Here is a 19,871-nt window from a genome sequence, read left to right on the forward strand (position 1 = left end):
CGATGAATGAGGCTGTAAAGTCCAGGTGTGGCAATATAATATCCTTAATAACTGGAGATAATTATCAAGATACAATAAACAGTTAGCCGATGATAAGTTATGAATATTAAAATCAAAGTTTAGTTACTGACCACACCGTAGTTGGAACAACTCCACTCCACCCCCCTTCGGATCCTGACAACTTCAAAATCGTTTAATGTATGTATGTATGAATGTATGTGTCTGTTCAAAACACGCGGGGAAATAATACGAATATTTCTCTAATATTCATATTTTATCAAGTGATTGCATATGTTTGGTTACCATGGTATCCGTACAACAGAACAACGAAGCGGGTTAGTAGAGCTACTGTACATATATTACTGTACAGAGTTTCTTCCTATTTTCTAATTTATTCCAATTTCACACGAATGCAATAATCACCACCACCCTCCCCTCAAAAAGAAAAAAAAAAGGAAAAAAGGAGTATTATATCGGAATCCTTGAAATGTCAGTAATTAAAATAGCTTCTCTTCCCTTCATATACAGTATATCCAAATGATCAAGATAATGGCAAGCATTACCATTCAGAAGAACATACCAGAGTTTATTAGTTTCAAATAAAACCAGACCCGTCCTTTCATTAATATCTAAGCCTGATTGGACCCACACACTTATGTCAGTCACGTATACACTAATATGGATAAATAATAATTTAAGCAAGTGATCCTGCAAAACCCCTGAAGAATTTAAATGAACAAAGTTAATTTATTAGAAAGATTTAATTTCAAAGGAAGAATATCATATTGGATATTTGTATTGATTTTGCTACAATCTGCTGGTAGCAAACTTAGCCGCAAAAGGACAGATAAGGTCCTTGAAATCATAATGTTACTTTATTTCACTAAAATCACACGGGCAAAGATGAGAGTAGGAAGAGATTTAAAGGTTTGGAAACAAACAAATAAAACATGACAATTAATTTGTGGGACACAGTATTGTCTGATTATGATTAAACGATAAACAACTCACTAGTAAGTATAACAGTCAAGTTATCAGATCTCTTAATTAGTTGCAGTTATGTGTGAATATTATATGTATTGGTCATAGATATAACCAATTACGTAACATGCAGTTTTATTTAATTTTATTAAACCGTCTACCCAGTGACTTAATTCTTCACTTAATTTGAGTTAAACAATGCGAGAGTATAGAAACCAACTTAAAATAATGTTACGTGACCGTTCTCATACTTAATTTGGAGAACAGATCACGTGGCATAAAGCCGAGAACACGAGGATGGAAGTAAGTTTAAAGCATTTAATAAGCTATTTACATGGCAGAACAAAGTATATATATGAACATAATACATAACTATAGTTTCTTAATTCAATTAACGTCTTTCTCGACTTGGAGAGCCGGGGGAGAGTTTCTGCTTATTTCTTGAGTTACCTTAGTGCTAGGCGGATAGTGTCCAGGTTTGCTTTAGAAATAGTTCGGCTGGATGTAGATAAAGTTCAGGTAGAGCGACGAGAATCCGTTAGAGTGAGTAGGTCGGAGTTCCAACAAAAGTATAGAGTTAAATATATCGTCCCTTGTTTCGCGTACTGGCGAATGTGGAAAATGTTCGTTTTGAGAAATGCCTTGTTAAAGATTTCGCAGTTTTTTATGCACGTTTTTGCACTGAAGGAGACGACTTGTTTTAGTGATTTACTTGCAATGCTAACTATATAGATAAGGGTATGTGCTCCAAAAGAATTTGGAGCAAATTAATAATCCCTGTTGTTTCAATAACCATTCAAATTCATTCGTCAGTACGCAAAACTAATGCGAACATTAAGGAAACACAATTTGCCTATTCGTCCCACATTCGTCACTACGTATTACATAATTGTTAAGAAATTACCGCGTTAAGTATATTCGTCAACTTCTTTGTATGCTGTATTTAGTACTAATACACTATATGCCTAATCGAAATAGTGTGAATGTGCCATCGGTGCATTAGACGCTTTTTTCGGAAGGAGGGGGTGGGGTTGGGTGGGGGAGGGAGGGAGATGGATACCTTAAACGGAATTCTTTGGGCCAAGAGGGTAGAAATATCGGCCCAGTGTTTGTCGAAATATGACGAAAGTCGGTGATCAGCTGATTTAGAACATGTGTTGGCGTAGTCGTTCAATGACGTATCCAGGATATTTCCAGTGATGGCCGTCCTGTTGAAGGGGTCGAAGAGGACCTATTTCCTAATTGGGGCGGGGGGGGGGGTGTGTTCCTGCCGTGACAGAAGTGGTATGACTTGACTCTTACACTCACAACGGATAAAATAAAGGACAATCTTCTTCGGACATTTAGGGACTAGGCAGGGATCTCGTTGGATGGGATGTCGGGAATTGAGGGGTGTTTCATCATCGATTTGGAAAGTAACAATACCAATTCTTCCAAGTAGACTGTGAAGACAATCCCGGCTACTGACATATTGAAAGTAGGAAAAATCAAACTTTGCCGCACTAGTTTATTTACTGTCGAAATTCAACTCAAGTTGTAAACATATAAAATTCATCAGCAAGAACCATAATGGATATTAAGCAATTGTATGTGAAGTCTTGCAACAAAAAGAGAGGGAAAAAAAACAGTAAATACCCTTTCTTTTTAACATGTAGTATAGATTTTATAATGATTTACGGTGAAAGTAGCATATAGCCAAATATAAAATTTTGCTGGACACTTAAATTTGGTATTTAAAGTACCTAGTAAAAATTCAAATTCACTACAATTGGTAATATAAAATCTTGTAAAAATGTGTAAGAAAAATCGTTTAATGTCATTACGAATATCGTATTTGTCATTTATGTAAATGAATATCGTATTACGAATATCGTACTTGAAAGGAGCAAATCGCCAAACTTAAATTGTATTTAAAGTACCTAGCAAAAATTCAAATTCACTACAATTTGTAATATAAAATCTTGTAAAAATGTGTAAGAAAAATCGTTTAATGTCATTACGAATATCGTATTTGTCATTTATGTAAATGAATATCGTATTACGAATATCGTACTTGAAAGGAGCAAATCGCCAAACTTAAATTGGTATTTAAAGTACCTAGCAAAAATTCAAATTCACTACAATTTGTAATATAAAATCTTGTAAAACTGTGTAAGAAAAATCGTTTAATGTCATTACGAATATCGTATTTGTCATTTATGTAAATGAATATCGTATTACGAATATCGTACTTGAAAGGAGCAAATCGCCAAACTTAAATTGGTATTTAAAGTACCTAGCAAAAATTCAAATTCACTACAATTTGTAATATAAAATCTTGTAAAAATGTGTAAGAAAAATCGTTTAATGTCATTACGAATATCGTATTTGTCATTTATGTAAATGAATATCGTATTACAAATATCGTGCTTGAAAGGAGCAAATCGCCAAACTTAAATTGGTATATAAAGTACCTAGCAAAAATTCAAATTCACTACAATTTGTAATATAAAATCTTGTAAAAAAACGTGTAAGAAAAAATCGTTTAATGTCATGACGAATATCATATTACGAATATCGTATTTGAAAGGAGCAAGTAGCCAAATATAAAATACTGCTGAACACTTAAATTGGTATTTTAAGTACCCAGTAAAATTTTAATTCACTGCAAATTGTAATGTAAAATCTTGTAAAAACGTGCATCTGAAGATTCTTCTAGTGTGGAAGCCCTTCAAAAAATGCTTTGTGCTCCGGATGAAAGATGACTGGTGTGTCACCAGAACAGAATGACAACAGATCATTGTACTTTGCTTCCGAAATCTTCGGTCTTTCGATGGTACGTACAAGTAGACCGCTTAGTGGATTGGATTTTCTGCGATTAAGGTCCAGGTTGATTGTTGAAAATCCTTCTTGTAGATGTGATGTCTTGTATAAAATTTTTCCTGGGGAGACCTTCATCAGCTTTATGGACATGAACTTCGTCCAATCAATCACTTCTCCTTCTTCAGAGGTTCTAACTCTCAAGACCCTACGTTCTTGCGCCAGTTGTTTCCAGTCAGAAACGTCACTTGTTTGTAGCTCTTTGACATGATAAGGATTACGACTTGCCATACGTATTACAGTCGCAAGCTGGGTCGGCAAAATGATGTCACCTACACGCTTTACAGCTCTCTCTACCACACTATGCATGTTGTCACCCTCATTCTGACCATGACCGGTTTCAAAGAAATTGAGTGTTATTGACGAAACATGTTTGGCTGTATCAAGAAAATGTGCCATCATTGTTGGCAAAATAGAGTTCTTATTTTGTCCACAACAACCATCGGAAAATAGTGCAATCTCAGTGACATCATTTTTATTACTTTCACAAAGAAAATGATACAAGTTTGAGGCAATTTCATTTGCACCCCTGCGTGCAATGCCTTCATGCCAAAAGTAACAGAAACCTCTCATACGGTGAATTTCACAAATTGTAAAATTATAACAAGCCAACTTTCTCTTGTAAAAGAGTTCCCCCCTGAGGGACTTTGGTACATACAATACCTGTTGTAAATCAAAGCTTGCAACAAGAAATTTGGAATCATCTTTTGCTTTTGACTTTAGTACCTCTTTGAGCTGCCTCACTGCTTTCTTCTCCGCAATATGCATTTCATATTTTGTCTGTATCTTGACTTTTTCTGCGTTATTCCCTCTATTATATGTGTCACACAATCCGCACATGTCTTTTTTTTGGTACGTGAAATTTAAGTTTCTGAGAATGAAAAACGGATCTGTAGAGTGACTCTGATGCTTTTTCTCGGCCACTTTGTGAGCACTTCATACAGACGGTACATAGTAGTCAGTGTCAGCTCTGCTGATAGATACTGGAATGATGTTTTCTTTCTGCAGTAATGTGACTCCATTTTTGGGAACCTGTTGATGTGAATTTCAATCTCTCTTCGAAGTCTTTTATCTCTAGAAATCATCGCTTTTTGTCGACCTCCCCTCCTTTCAGATCCAAGATGCCCGTGCTCTTGGATTTTTTTGAAAGTTGTTCTGACTTGGCGCTCGCTTATGCCAACAGTCCCAAGAAACATTACCCTACATACTGGTAATAGTTCCAAATCCTCTCCTGGGAGTGAATACGAAAAATTGAAATGCTTTCGACTATTAGGATCAAGATGGTTGTTTGGTGTTGTGGTAACATGTTGTTTTATCCAATGCCGTTGGTTCCCTAAATCTCCAAGGTCATAATAGGCATCAAGAATCCCTTGTCTTTGTAATTCTGTGAATCGGTTGCAACAGAAACCCCTTTTTACACAGTAACAACTACTACACCGGACACCTAACCGTCTCCTCGAGGGCATATGCTTACCACTTTTGGGATTTATGTAAGGTCTACCTCGATTTCGGTTTTCTTTCGCCAGTACTTGGATATCTACTTCCTTTGGCAAAGGAATCACATTTTCCTTTTCTAGACCATCAACTAGGAATGACTCAGGAAAAGCGTTCCTATCTGAGTCATCAAAAATAGTGGTTATTTCAGAATTTTCAACTGACGAAGTTGTATCATCAAATGAACAGGTGGTTAAAAAATTGTCACCACTGGTATGAGTCTCACAGGGTAAATTCATTACAGAGTGATCATAGCACAAAAAAGCCAAGCATTTCGTGCATGCTGAAAAAACTTCATTCTTACAGTTAAGATGTTCACATGTTTCTTGATAAATGCTGCAAGGTAGATCCTGGGTGTCCTGGTTTAGTGATTCGTTGATGACTTTCTCTGACATAGAGCACTCTGTTGTAGGTGGTAGACGCATTTCTTCATTTTCTGTTTCTGTATTTTCGTTCCCTATGAGTGCAGCTAAAGGGATGTCATCATCTTCCACAACTGGATTTTCATTTTCGTGAGCCAGTATAACTCCCTCCCACCACATATTCTGTGGTCCCCACCACATTCGAACAGTGGCCCCAATGGTTGGTTTTTCTCTCCCCAATGCATCAAGCTCACTCCAGGTGACAACATTCTGGCTACCATCATTCCACTTGACAAGAACATCAATCTGATGTGTCTGTTGAGAAAAAAAATCATCTTTTACTAGGTCTGAGGATAAAATAAAAACTGCAATGGAACGTCATACTTCAACATATTGATGTGAACACTTACACATGAAGAAAGAATATACATTATAAGACCTTGGTGAGATAATATCCCTGTGTCATTCCCAGGTGTTTAAGATATTCTACGATGCTTCTTGGTTCAGTCCTTGAGGTTAATTTTACTCCTGTTTTATAAATTCTAATAACTTCATCAAAACTATAGTTGCTGACACAGTGTATCACCGTGTAGTTAACTAGTGACCAAAGTAAAGATGCTCTGCCAGGGCTACTAAAAAAGTGTAGATGACTGCCTCAGTTCTATCGAGCTGAAACCAAATGCGGAACACGATGTAAAAATAAAGGGCAATTTTACATCACTAGATATTCACTGACTGATTTTTGAGTTCCAGGACATGTTGTTATTATGACTGCACTCCGAAATAACATGTGCGAGCAGCAAGTAGCCTACACAAAACTGGACCTATTGAATTTCATTATTTCTGAAATGGTACTGGTAGCCTATGCAGTAGGCATATATGGTTATGTTGTGTATAAACAGTCATTTGTAAGTTGCCTAGGCCTATGGCAGTTTTGGCAATTGATATCGGCTATATGCCTTGTAGACCATAACATCCATGTCGAACTACCCATAAAAACGTCACTAATGCATTTAATTCTATCCAGACAATATAGCCAAGTTGTACCTATGCGCGTGAAGTATACACTGCAGTTTTCGCACATTCGGTTCAACGTAAACCAGTGTTAATAGATCATAACACTAGGCCCCAAAGTACTACAAAATATTTCACATTTTGGTGATGCATTCTTCCCATAAAGGATAACCTTTATTTCGTTGACGTTTTCATAGAAAGTAATATCATATTAATACTTACCATACTAGCCTTAGAGTCTTCATTTAAACAATTTTGGTGTGATTTTCCGCTACAATGAATGCATTCAGTTTCTTCGTACGGGCCTATCTAGACACTTCGTGACTATTCGTCGCTATGTGAAACAATTATTTCACTACAAAGAAGTAACATCCAGCATTGCGTAATGCCGAATGTTGTTTTCGTCGGAACGCGAAACGAACAAGTGATTGAAGCAAACATTCGTCAAAAATTGATTGTTAATAAGTAAAAAACCATTGTTTTTCAGGGTTTTTTACCATGCTCATTAGAATCTACGCACTCGAAATAGGCAGAACACATGCACATCTCATTTTGGCCAAAATGCGTATTCGCCGGTACGCGAAACAAGGGACGATATACTACATGTGTTTTAAATGGGCACAGTAATCAAGCCAAGGAACCATCAGAGGTGTGGCGACAACCTTTGAACGGAACGAAGGGAGAAAACGGAGAGGGCGCTCAATCGGGCGTCTGCGGCTTTTATACCCGGAGTGTAAAGGGATGTTCCAGTAGGCTATGAATATTCACGAAATCTGCGAAACACTTTGTTGGCGAGTTCCAGTTATGTAGAATGCGTGAGCACATCTGGGATCGTAACAATCGGAAGACTCGGAGACTTGAATGGTAACTTATATTACGTAATAGGGTAGGTGAATAAGTGGGTTACCTAACAGTACCGCAAATTTGATTTATCGGTATCGCACAATCGATTGATCGGTACCGCACAATCGATTTATCGGTACCGCACATTCGATTATCGGTCCCACACAATCGATTTATCGGTACAGCACTTTCGATTTATCGGTACCGCACATTCGAAATAGCGGTATCGTAAATTCAATTTATCGGTATCCCACATTCGATTTGTCGGTATCGCACATTCGACTTATCGGTACCGCACAGTCGATTTATCGGTACCGCACATTCGATTATCGGTCCCACACAATCGATTTATCGGTACAGCACTTTCGATTTATCGGTACCGCACATTCGAAATATCGGTATCGTAAATTCAATTTATCGGTATCCCACATTCGATTTGTCGGTATCGCACATTCGACTTATCGGTACCGCACAGTCGATTTATCGGTACCGCATATCTATTTATCGGTATCGCACATTCGATTTATCGGTACCGCACAATCGATTTATCGGTACCGCACATTCGATTTATCGGTACCGCACATTCGATTATCGGTCCCACACAATCGATTTATCGGTACAGCACTTTCGATTTATCGGTACCGCACATTCGAAATATCGGTATCGTAAATTCAATTTATCGGTATCCCACATTCGATTTGTCGGTATCGCACATTCGACTTATCGGTACCGCACAGTCGATTTATCGGTACCGCATATCTATTAATCGGTATCGCACATTCGATTTATCGGTACCGCACAATCGATTTATCGGTACCGCACATTCGATTTATCGGTATCGCATATTCGATTTATTGGTATCGCATATTCGATTTATCGGTACGACATATTCGATTTATCGGTACCGCACATTCTATTTATCGTTATCGCACGTTCGATTTATCGGTACCGCACTTTCGATTAATCGGTATCGCACGTTCGATTTATCGGTACCGCACTTTCGATTGATCGCATAGATTTATCCGTACAGCACATTCGATTTATCAGTACCGCACATTCGATTAAACGGTATCGCACGTTTGATTTATCAATATCGCACGTTCTATTTATCGGTATCGCACGTTTGAGTTTTCGGTACCGCACAATCGATTTATCGGTACCGTACTTTGGATTTATCGGTATCGTAAATTCCATTTATCGGTATCGCATATTCGATTTATCGGTATCGCACATTCGAGTTATCGGTACCGCACATTAGAAATATCGGTACCGCAAATTCGATTTATCTGTACGGCACAATCGATTTATCAGTACCGCACATTCGATTATCGGTATCGCACGTTCGATTTATAGGCACCGCATCTTCGATTTATCGGTACCACATATCAATTAATCGGTATCACACGTTCAATTTATCGGTACGGCACAATCGATTTATCGGTACGGCACATTCGATTTATCGGTATCACACATTCGATTAATCGGTATCGGACGTTCGATTTATCGGTACTGCACTTTCCATTTATCGGTACCGCACATTCGATTAATCGGTATCGCACGTTCGATTATCGGTACCGCACTTTCATTTGATCGGTACGGCACAATCGATTTATCGGTACCGCACATTCGATTAATTGGAACCGCTCATTCGATTTATCGGTATCGCGCATTCGATTTGTCGATATCGCACATTCGACTTATCGGTACCGCACCTTCGATTTATCGGTACCGCACATTCGATTTATCGGTACCGCACATTCGATTACTCGGTACAGCACTTTCGATTTATCGGTATGCACATTCTATTTATCGGTATCGCACATTCGATTTATCGGTATCGCACGTTCCATTTATTGTACCGCACTTTCCATTGATCGGTACCGCATAATCTATTTATCGGTACAGCACAATCGATTTATCAGTATCGCACATTCGATTAATCGGTTTCGCACGTTCGATTTATCGTTACCGCACATTTCATTTATCGGTACCGCACATTCGATTATCGGTATCGCAATTCGATTAATCGGTATCGCACATTCGATTTATCGTTACCGCACATTTCATTTATCGGTACCGCACATTCGATTATCGGTATCGCAATTCGATTAATCGGTATCGCACATTCGATTTATCGGTACCGCACATTCGATTTGTCGGTCCCGCACAATCGATTTATCGTTACCGCATTCTATTTATCGGTATCGCACATTCGATTTATCGGTACCGCACAATCGATATATCATTACCGCACATTCGATTGATCGGTATCGCACATTCTATTCATAGGTATCGTAAATTCGATTTATCGGTATCGCAAATTTGATTTATCGGTATCGCACATTCGATTATCGGTCCCGCACAATCGATTTATCGGTACAGCACTTTCGATTAAACGGTACCGCACATTTGAAATATCGGTATCGTAAATTCAATTTATCGGTATCGCACATTCCATTTATCGGTATCGCACATTCGACTTATCGGTACCGCACATTCGATTTATCGGTACCGCATATCTATTAGTCGGTATCTAACATTCGATTTATCGGTACCGAACAATCGATTTATCGGTACCGCACAATCGATTTATCGGTATCGCATATTCGATTTATTGGTATCGCACATTCGATTTATCGGTATCGCACTTTCGATTTATCGGTACCGCACATTCGATTTATCGGTACCGCACATTCGGTTAATGGGTATCGCACATTCGATTTATTGGTATGGCATGATCGATTTATCGATATCGCATATTCGATGTATCGGTAACGCAGATTCGATTAATCGGTATCGCACATTCTATTTATCGGTATTGCAATTTGATTAATCGGTATCGCAGGTTCGATTCATCGGTACCGCACTTTCGATTTATCGGTACCGCACCATTGATTTATCGGTACCGCTTATTCGATAAATTGGTACCGCACAATCGAATTATCGGTACCGCACATTCGATTTATCGGTACCGCATATCTATTAGTCGGTATCTAACATTCGATTTATCGGTACCGAACAATCGATTTATCGGTACCGCACAATCGATTTATCGGTATCGCATATTCGATTTATTGGTATCGCACATTCGATTTATCGGTATCGCACTTTCGATTTATCGGTACCGCACATTCGATTTATCGGTACCGCACATTCGGTTAATGGGTATCGCACATTCGATTTATTGGTATGGCATGATCGATTTATCGATATCGCATATTCGATGTATCGGTAACGCAGATTCGATTAATCGGTATCGCACATTCTATTTATCGGTATTGCAATTTGATTAATCGGTATCGCAGGTTCGATTCATCGGTACCGCACTTTCGATTTATCGGTACCGCACCATCGATTTATCGGTACCGCTTATTCGATAAATCGGTACCGCACAATCGAATTATCGGTACCGCACATTCGATTTTTCGGTATCGTTAATTCATTTTTATCGGTATCGTGCATTCGATTTATCGGTCCCGCACAATCGATTTATCCGTACCGCATTTGATTTATCGGTATCGTAAATTCGATTTATCGGTACCGCACATTCGATTTTTCGGTACCGCACATTCGATTTATCGGTATTCGATTCAATTAATCGGTATTCGATTCAATTAATCGGTATCCGCAGGTTCGATTTATCGGTACCTCACATTCGTTTTATCGGTACCGCACAATCGATTTATTTGTACCGCACATTCTTTTTTTTTTCTTTTTTTTCTCCTCCATATGTATTCACGATCACTTAACATGGTACACAAAAAAAATATACATTGCATAAACAACAATGGAATGGTCTGTTACATATTCAAGCAACTGCAGTAAGTATCAGTTAATGTAAGTAGACAGCAAAGAAACCATTTGCACTACACACAGCTAAATAAGAGACTTCTACGTAAACAGGTTTGGACAACAAGAAAAGGCATTTCTAAGCTCCGGGAAATTCACTTTATTTTTCCGTGGCTGCTTTCGCTTAAAATAATTTAAACTTTCGACGCTAAAAGCAAATTTAAATTTATAAAAGAAATCATCGATATTTGGCTCGGTGTTGCTTGTCTTGCGTACGAAAATATAATACTTCAGGTGGATAATTAAGAAGTTGTAAGGGTGACAGTAAACGTTGCCAAAACCAAAAAAGATATCTTGTTTGGAGAAAAAGAATTTTTTATTTAAGAAACGCATTTCGGCATTAAGGATAAAATTTGCCGTCACGTAGCAATCCCAGAAGAGGTGCTCGATTGACTCTTCGTTAATTTTGCAAAAGGAGCACAGTGGAGATTCTGACTTCCCCATCAAAAACAAAAGTCTATTAGTACCTAAAATCCTGTGCAGAAATCTAAACTGAAAGAATTGAAGCTTGGCCTCAGAAAGAGTGCTCCAAGGAATACTAAAAATGCGACGCCAGTCGTTCTCGGTAATGTCGACAAAAGTATTTTGGCACTTTTGAATGGCCGTAGGCGGCCTAGAGATTTTTTTTGAGATAGAGTGGGTAACAGAATTGAGAGGCTGAATAAGAATGAATGCACCTGTCAAACAATGTAGAAGATGGATTAGAAAAATTAACTTTACAACAGCCAGACCTCCTCCATTCAATTGGAATGGCATTTATTAAGCCCCAATAAGTTGTAAACGGGTAAGCACGCAGCTGGTATTTATTTTCAAAAGCTTTAAAAGACAGAGGAGCTCCGTTCTCGTCGAAGAGATCGCCCACAAACAAAATGCCTTTTCTATACAAAATACTATTAAAAACAATATTGCCATTAATGCGTAAGAGAGAGTTATTCCACAAATATTGATCTCCGAAAGAGTCAGTGGGTGGCATATAAGTGATGTCACACCATGCCTCACAAATTTGCTTAATAAAACCATTAGAAATGTTTTTGACATCAGATTTCTTACAGTTGCATTTAAAAAATAGTGTTTTACCAAAAGATAATAAGAAGAGATCAAAGAAAATTTTCCACGGTCCATCCATATCATTTGTATAACGGCGAATCCAGGTACACTTCAAACTTTTAACAAAACTCTCAATGTGAGGTACTTTTAAACCCCCCTCACCTAAACAATTTATCATCGATGAACGTTTAACCTTGTCTGGATTGCCATGCCAGACAAAATCAAAGATGACGTGTTCAACTTCTTTAATGAAGCTTTTTGGCGGATTTGGAAGTATTAAAAACAGATACACTAGCTGAGAAAGCGCGAGGCTTTTAACAATAGTATTCCTCCCCACTGGGGTTAAGTCTCTAGTAGACCAAATACGTAAACAAGTTTTTAATCTGGATAATTTAGGAATGAAATTCAACCGAAATAGATCGTCGCCATTATTAGTAAAGACAATGCCTAAGAAAATTACTGGACCTTGAGTAAGTTTAATACCGAAATCATTAGTAAACACTGGACTATATATGGTGAATAAAAGGGCCCAACGGAAACAAATAAGACTTGCTCAAATTCACGGCAAGACCAGACGAGAGCTTGAAGTTATTAAGAACACAAAGAATTTCCCTAAGAGGCTGTTTGTTATGATCAATGAAAAAGACAGTGTCATCCGCGTATTGAAGCAACCTTGTTTCCTTGCCGGCAATATTAATACCCCTTATAATATTATTACAATTAATTTTTAATGCTAGAATTTCTGCACACAGAATAAAAATGTAAGGGCTTAAGGGGCAGCCTTGCCTAACACCTCTATTAATTGAAAAGAAGCCTGTAGTGTAACCGTTGTTACACACACAAACGTTGCTGTTGTTATAAAGAACATGAATCCACTTTTTAAAGCTATTTCAGAAATTAAAGAAAGTGAGAGTAGAGTGGATAAAGTTCCACTCCAGTCTGTCAAAGGCTTTCTCAAAGTCAATCATAAAAAGAAAACCTGGTACATTTAGCTCAGAAGTATAATTAATTAGATCTAAAACAAATCTAATATTTTCGACAATGAATTTTCCTTTAACGAAACCGCTTTGCTGAGGACCGATTACTTTAGGAATAACGAGTTTTAATCGTGACGCAAGTGCCTTAGCAACAATTTTGTAATCAGTATTCAGTAAAGTGATAGGACGGTATAACTTGTAAGGCATGTATAGGATCCTTTCCATCTTTTAAAATAAGAGTTACACTTCCTCTAGACTGCTCTTTCGACAAAGTACCACTGAGGTAACTGTGGTTAAATGCGTCTAACAAAGTTTGGCCGATCGCTGGCCAAAATTTCATATAAAAGTTAACAGACAGACCGTCACAACCTGGGGCTTTGTCATTTACCATCGAAAAAAGAGCATGTTTACACTCATTTAGGGAAAGAGAATCTTCGCATAAATCAGATTCTTCTACACTTAGAGATTTATTTGGAAGATTATCAAGGAAGTTCTTTGCCAAGCTAGTGTTTGCACTTCTGTAAAGAGAGGAGAAAAAACTCTTTATTTCTTTTAATATATCATGTTTCTTAGTCAAAACACAGCCATCATTTCTTTGAAGTTTCCGAATTGAGCTATTGGTTTTATTTCTTTTTTTCTAAACCTAAGAAATACTTTGTGTTTTTCTCCCCTCCTCAACCCATCTAGCCCTGGACCTAATGATTGTGCCCTGAAGCTTATAATTGTAAATTCCTAGCAGCTCATTTTGGGCCTCCTTTAGTTGTGAGCGAATAATAGCAGTGTCCGAAATATAAAGCTGCTGTTCTAAAGAAGAAATCTTTGAAAGGAGCTCACCTTCTTTCTGGCGGCGTTTTTTGGCCTTGGCTTTGGCGAAAACCATACTATTTCTTTTACTACAATATTTGAGATACTCCAATCGTGATGATGGGTCCGGAAAAGCAACGGTTGACAGGTTTTTACTGATCAGGTCATTAATAAGGGCAACAAAATTATGATCATTTAGAAGATCGTTATTGAATTTCCAGTATCCCGGGCCTCTGTTTTCAGAATGAATGGCTAGACTAAGATTAACCATAGAATGGTCGGACTGAATACCAGGAGAAAAGGTTATGCTATGTATACAATGCTGGAGGTTCCTAGAGAGAAGAAAGAAATCTAACCTACAATGAATGCCAGGAGTTACGTTAGAACTCCAAGTAAAATTTTTGCACAACGGATTTCTTTCTCTCCGCACGTCCATGAGGTCAAAGATACCCATCAAAGCAATACATTCATCACGTGCCTTAAAGTTAGTCTTTGGCTGGCCACCGATTTTGTCCAGTTGTAAGTTGAATACAAAATTAAAATCTCCCGCAAACAGAATGGAATCGCCTTTGAAAGAATTTGCTTTGTCAGCGATCTCTGTAAAAAATTGCGGGGAGTCGATATTTGGGGCATATAAAGCAATTAACGTGAGCACAATATCGTGAATCAAGATATCAATAATGATGTATCTACCGCACTGATGAATTTCTTTCTTGATAACAGTGAAATCTAAGTTTGGCTTGAATAAAATAGCCACCCCCGACTAAAGTAGAACCATGGCTGAAAAAAATGTTTCCGCCCCATTCATTGGGGGTACACCCCTCAGTCCGACAAGTTTTCAGTCCGACAAGTTTTCAGTCCGAAAATAAAATACACGTTTTCAGTCCGAAAATGAAATACACGTTTTCAGTCCGAAAATAAAATACACGTTTTCAGTCCGAAATGAAATACACGTTTTCAGTCCGAAAATGTTTTCAGTTGGGGAATGAAAGCAGTTTTAATGCCATAATATCACCAATAAACTGTGACAGCCCGAACTGATAGTAAAGAAATCGATTGAATATTTCGTATATACTCATAATTGACAAATAAGGAGTAAAGTTTTAGAAAATATATTGGAATTTTCGGTCCCCCTGGGACCTTCGTCAGCAATATTGGCAGTCGAATGAAAAGTACAAAATGTAACACAATGAAAGTATGACGCTAGGTTTAAAGTGTAAATTGCATTGATGGAATTAGAACCAAACAAACCATGACTATACAGGAAGCTGATTAAGGAGCGAAGAACAGATTACATATGTTTGTAGAACTGATAGTTGTTAAGGGGTCCCAAGTCTTTGTTGAGGCCGATGATGTGAGACTTAATACAAAAGATTCAATCGATTTTTTTACTATCAGTTCGGGCTGTCACCGTTTATTGGTGATATTATGGCATTAAAACTGCTTTCATTCCCTAACTGAAAACGTGTATCTCATTTTCGGACTGAAAACGAATATTTCATTTTCGGACTGAAAACGTGTATTTCATTTTCGGACTGAAAACGTGTATTTCATTTTCGGACTGAAAACGTGTATTTCATTTTCGGACTAAAAACTCGTTTTTTCGGACTGAAAACGTGTATTTTATTTTCGGACTGAAAACGTGTCGGACTGAAAACTCGTTTTTTCGGACTAAAAACGTGTATTTTATTTTCGGACTGAAAACGTGTCGGACTGACAACGTGTACCCATTCATTGCACCAATAACTTTCGTCACCCAAACAGCCGTGGGTCTCTTGAATGAAAGAAATATCACACTTACGCCTATGTAAATAAGAAAAAAGCTGCCTCCGTTTCTTAAGTTGTCTAATACCTCTAGCATTATAAGAAACAATGGTTAAATCAGCCGCCATTTATATACATTTGTGACGTACTGAAGGGGTAGTAACAGACATAATACATAAAAGTTAAATAGAGTTGTGAATCAAAAGAAACATTTTTAAAGTGACATGAAGGAGTAAGTAATAAATAAGGAAAAAAAAACAATCAAACCTAACGGATAGCAAAATGTGTCCGTCAGACAAAAACCCAGTTTCCCCATATTGGGTAACAAAGGAAACGAGCCAAACGGGCAAAACAGAATACCTTAAAGAATCTTCCATAAAAATAATGACGAAACCGAAGAGAAGAAGTTAGTGTTATCACAATAAACATGGTCTCACTCGAACTGATAAGATTTTCCACTCCCCAGTCCCGATTTAAGAAAAGTTGTATGGTCTTCCATCACTTCCTCTCCATGCTCCACCAACGAAACGAAGCTTTGTCCCAGCCTGGAATAGCTCTTGAACCTGCTGGCTCCATTTTCTTTTTTCCTTTAAGTCTATTATCGACAGGTCATCCACGATATAGTAATCTTTATCGGCGGGAGCTCTTCTTGCCTTCCTCAAAATATTAATTTTGTCTTGATAAAAAGACACTTTTACCAGAATATGTCTTTCTCTTCCTTCCACGGGCCTACCGTCTCTATGGGCTCTCTCTGTTTTACAATCCGATATTCCGGTCTCCTTAAAGACGTTCTGTGCAATTTCAATGCAATTCTCACCTTGTGCTGATTTAACGTTGATGATTCTAACATTATTTCGGCGAGAAAATCTTTCTTGCTTATTAAGCATCGTATCATGGAGCGTCTTTTCTTCTTCTAGTTTAGCGACTTTTTTCCAGAGTTGAGTAGCTCTCTTTAAGAAGTTTGTTCTCACCTCTTAATTCTTCGATAGATTCCGATAGGTTGTCAATTGCTTCTCCAAACTCGTCTTTTATCGTCTGCAATTCCTTAGAAATTTTTGACATAACTTTGTCCATCATACTTGTGAAGCTTTCGGACATGGTTCTAGTGTCCGCGTCCGTTTCGGAATCTGATGCCACGCCTAGGCTGTGTTGTGTTGAGGAGGTTCCTGTTAGGCTGGAGAATAGGTTCGATTGGGATGCAAGCGTGTTCCGTTTTTTCTTTCCAAAACTGCCAGGTGGTCTTCCTCTCTTTTTCATGTTATTTACAATTATGTTAGCACGTATAATTGCTGTCTTTTCTCAATCTTTTTGTAACTTTGATGGAAGATTTATATCTTTAAAAGCCGATATCTATAGCCCCGAGAGAGAAGACGTTCTTACTCCGTCATGTCAGGCTCGTTCTCTGTACCGCACGTTCTATTAATCGGTATCGCACGTCCAATTTATCGGTACCGCACTTTCTATTCATCGGTACCGCACATTCGATTAATCGGTATCGTAAATTCGATTTATCGTTATCGCACATACGATTTATCGTTATCGCACATTCGATTTATCGGTACCGCAGATTCGATTAATCGGTATCGCACGTTCGATTTATCGGTACCGCATTTTCGATTGATCGGTACCGCAAAATCGATTTATCGGTCTCGCACATTCGATTTATCGGTGCCGCACAATCGATATATCGGTACCACATATACGATAAATGGGTACCGCACAATCGAATTATCGGTAGCGCACATTCGATTTATCGGTATTGCAATTTGATTAATCGGTATCGCAGGTTCGATCTATCGGTACCGCACTTTCTATTTATCGGTACCGCACAATCGATTAATCGGTACCGCACATTCGATTTATTTATTTGAAGTCGTTTTCAAATTTTATCGAGAAAGTGTATTTTACGCTTGTGATATTTTTAACATTTGTTTACGTTTCGTTGGATTGGCCTATCACTATGCCTAACGTTAAGCCTAACCTACACAGTTACAGTAGGCAGGAGCTCATCGATCTCCGTACAATACCGCGGTCTATACCGTTGAGCCATGAGATTATCGATCAAATAATTACAAATGGGATTACTGCTACAAATCGCTTTAAAAATCACCGGACAAAGAGAGGAACCAAGGGGGTGAAAAGGCGGCGGATACCGGTTATTATTACTTCACCTAATTATGAGCTTTCCCGTGGACCTGGATCAAACACTGACAATCTGATTGCTATTGATTGTACAAAAGCCCCTAAACCCATCCAAACTGTTATGGGAAACCGTGACCATACTAGGTCATATCAACAAAACCGAGGTATCGAAAATCAAAATCTATTGACAGTAAAGCGAATTTCCGCTTTTCACCGCAATCGCAAACTCTCCTTCAGCCTATGGAATGCCCGCTCCATCAACAACAAAATTGCAGCCTTGTGTAGTAGCATTGTTGAGAATGATACAGACATTTTCGCTGTAACAGAAACCTGGATTGGGGAACATCGACAATGTGCTGTGAGCGAATTTAAAGCGTCATTGAGCGGTTATGATGTTTATCAACGGCCCCGCGCAAACCGTAAAGGAGGCGGAGTAGCGCTCATTATTCGCTCCGATTATAAGGTGAAGAAGATGAACTCTGGATTGTTCAAATCCTTCGAACATGTTGATCTGACTGTCAAAGTTAATGACGTCACCACACGCATCGCACTTATCTACCGGCCCCCTCCGTCAAGAACCAATGGTTGCAAAACTGCAGACTTTCTGGTTGAATTTGCATCATTTTTGGAGGTTTTAGTAATTGCACCAGGTCGCCTCATTATTCTTGGAGATTTCAACATCCATGTCGACAACGCTACAAATGGTGACGCCTTGAAATTCCATGATTTACTCTGTAGTATGAATCTTGTACAACTTGTTCGTGGATCGACCCATGCTAGCGGTCATACTTTGGACTTGGTAATCACCCGCTCGATCGAATCACCAATCTGCACCATCAGTGATGTCACCAATGACAACAGTCTACCTTCTGATCATAGCTTGATAAAATTCATCACGGACATTTCACGACCCCACGCGACAAAAACTACACGTGTTATACGGAACATTCGATCTATCCGAAGTGACCAGCTGGTAGAGGCGATTAAAAAATACAAGCCTGTTGACAGTGATGATGAGTACGGCATTTCAGTTGACACGTTATCAGTCAACTTCGGTAAGAAACTGTCTGACGTTATGGATATGCTTGCTCCTGCGAAAAAGAAGGTAATTGTGAACAAAGCTCGAGCTCCGTGGTACACAGATGAACTTCGACTTCTGAGGAATAATGTTCGCCGTTTAGAACGAGCTTGGCTCAGCTCACCGCTGGAGATTAACAAGCAAATATTCCATGGTGCCCGAACATCTTACCATGACGAATGCGAGAGAGCTAAAACTCAGTACCACCGTTCTCGCATACAGTCCGCCAACACCAGGAAGCTGTTTGCCGTGGTTGATGAGATCACAGGAGACAAGAAGTTAACTGGTGCCATCCTACCTAAGCACAACGATCCGCAGCAAATGGCGCAAGATTTCTCTGACTTTTTCTGTGGGAAAGATCAGGAAACTACGAGATACATTCCATGATGTTACAAAGCCAAGTTTACCACCGTGCCCACCTAGTCATAGCTTTTCGAACTTCAAGCCAATTACCCGTGACGACGCAACCAAACGTATTTCAGCTATGAACTCGAAATCTTCAGCGCTCGATCCGATGCCAACTCAGCTCGTTAAACTTTGCCTACCAGAACTAGTGAATGATCTTGTTAACATTGCCAACACTTCCTTCGAAGCAGGGACTGTTCCGCGACGTCATAAACGCGCTCTTGTCAGACCATTATTGAAAAAGCCCGGACT

At 38.6% G+C, this 19,871-nt stretch overlaps 2 protein-coding genes and 1 pseudogene across 4 annotated transcripts in view; 2 read left to right on the forward strand and 1 right to left on the reverse strand.

Moving 5' to 3' along the window:
* The window catches only part of LOC139977734 (uncharacterized), a 475,642-nt gene that overhangs the window by 345,478 nt on the left and 110,293 nt on the right, over nt 1-19,871 (forward strand). The gene's annotated exons all lie outside the window — the stretch shown is intronic.
* On the reverse strand, nt 270-7,566 carry LOC139977872 (uncharacterized; annotated as a pseudogene).
* LOC139977996 (uncharacterized) lies at nt 17,955-19,601 on the forward strand. Its single transcript, XM_071987887.1, has one exon. The coding sequence runs from the start codon at nt 17,955-17,957 to the stop codon at nt 19,599-19,601; it is 1,647 nt and encodes a 548-aa protein (XP_071843988.1).

Source organism: Apostichopus japonicus, chromosome 12, assembly GCF_037975245.1.
Source record: "Apostichopus japonicus isolate 1M-3 chromosome 12, ASM3797524v1, whole genome shotgun sequence".
In the NCBI taxonomy this organism is placed as follows: Eukaryota; Metazoa; Echinodermata; class Holothuroidea; order Aspidochirotida; family Stichopodidae; genus Apostichopus; species Apostichopus japonicus.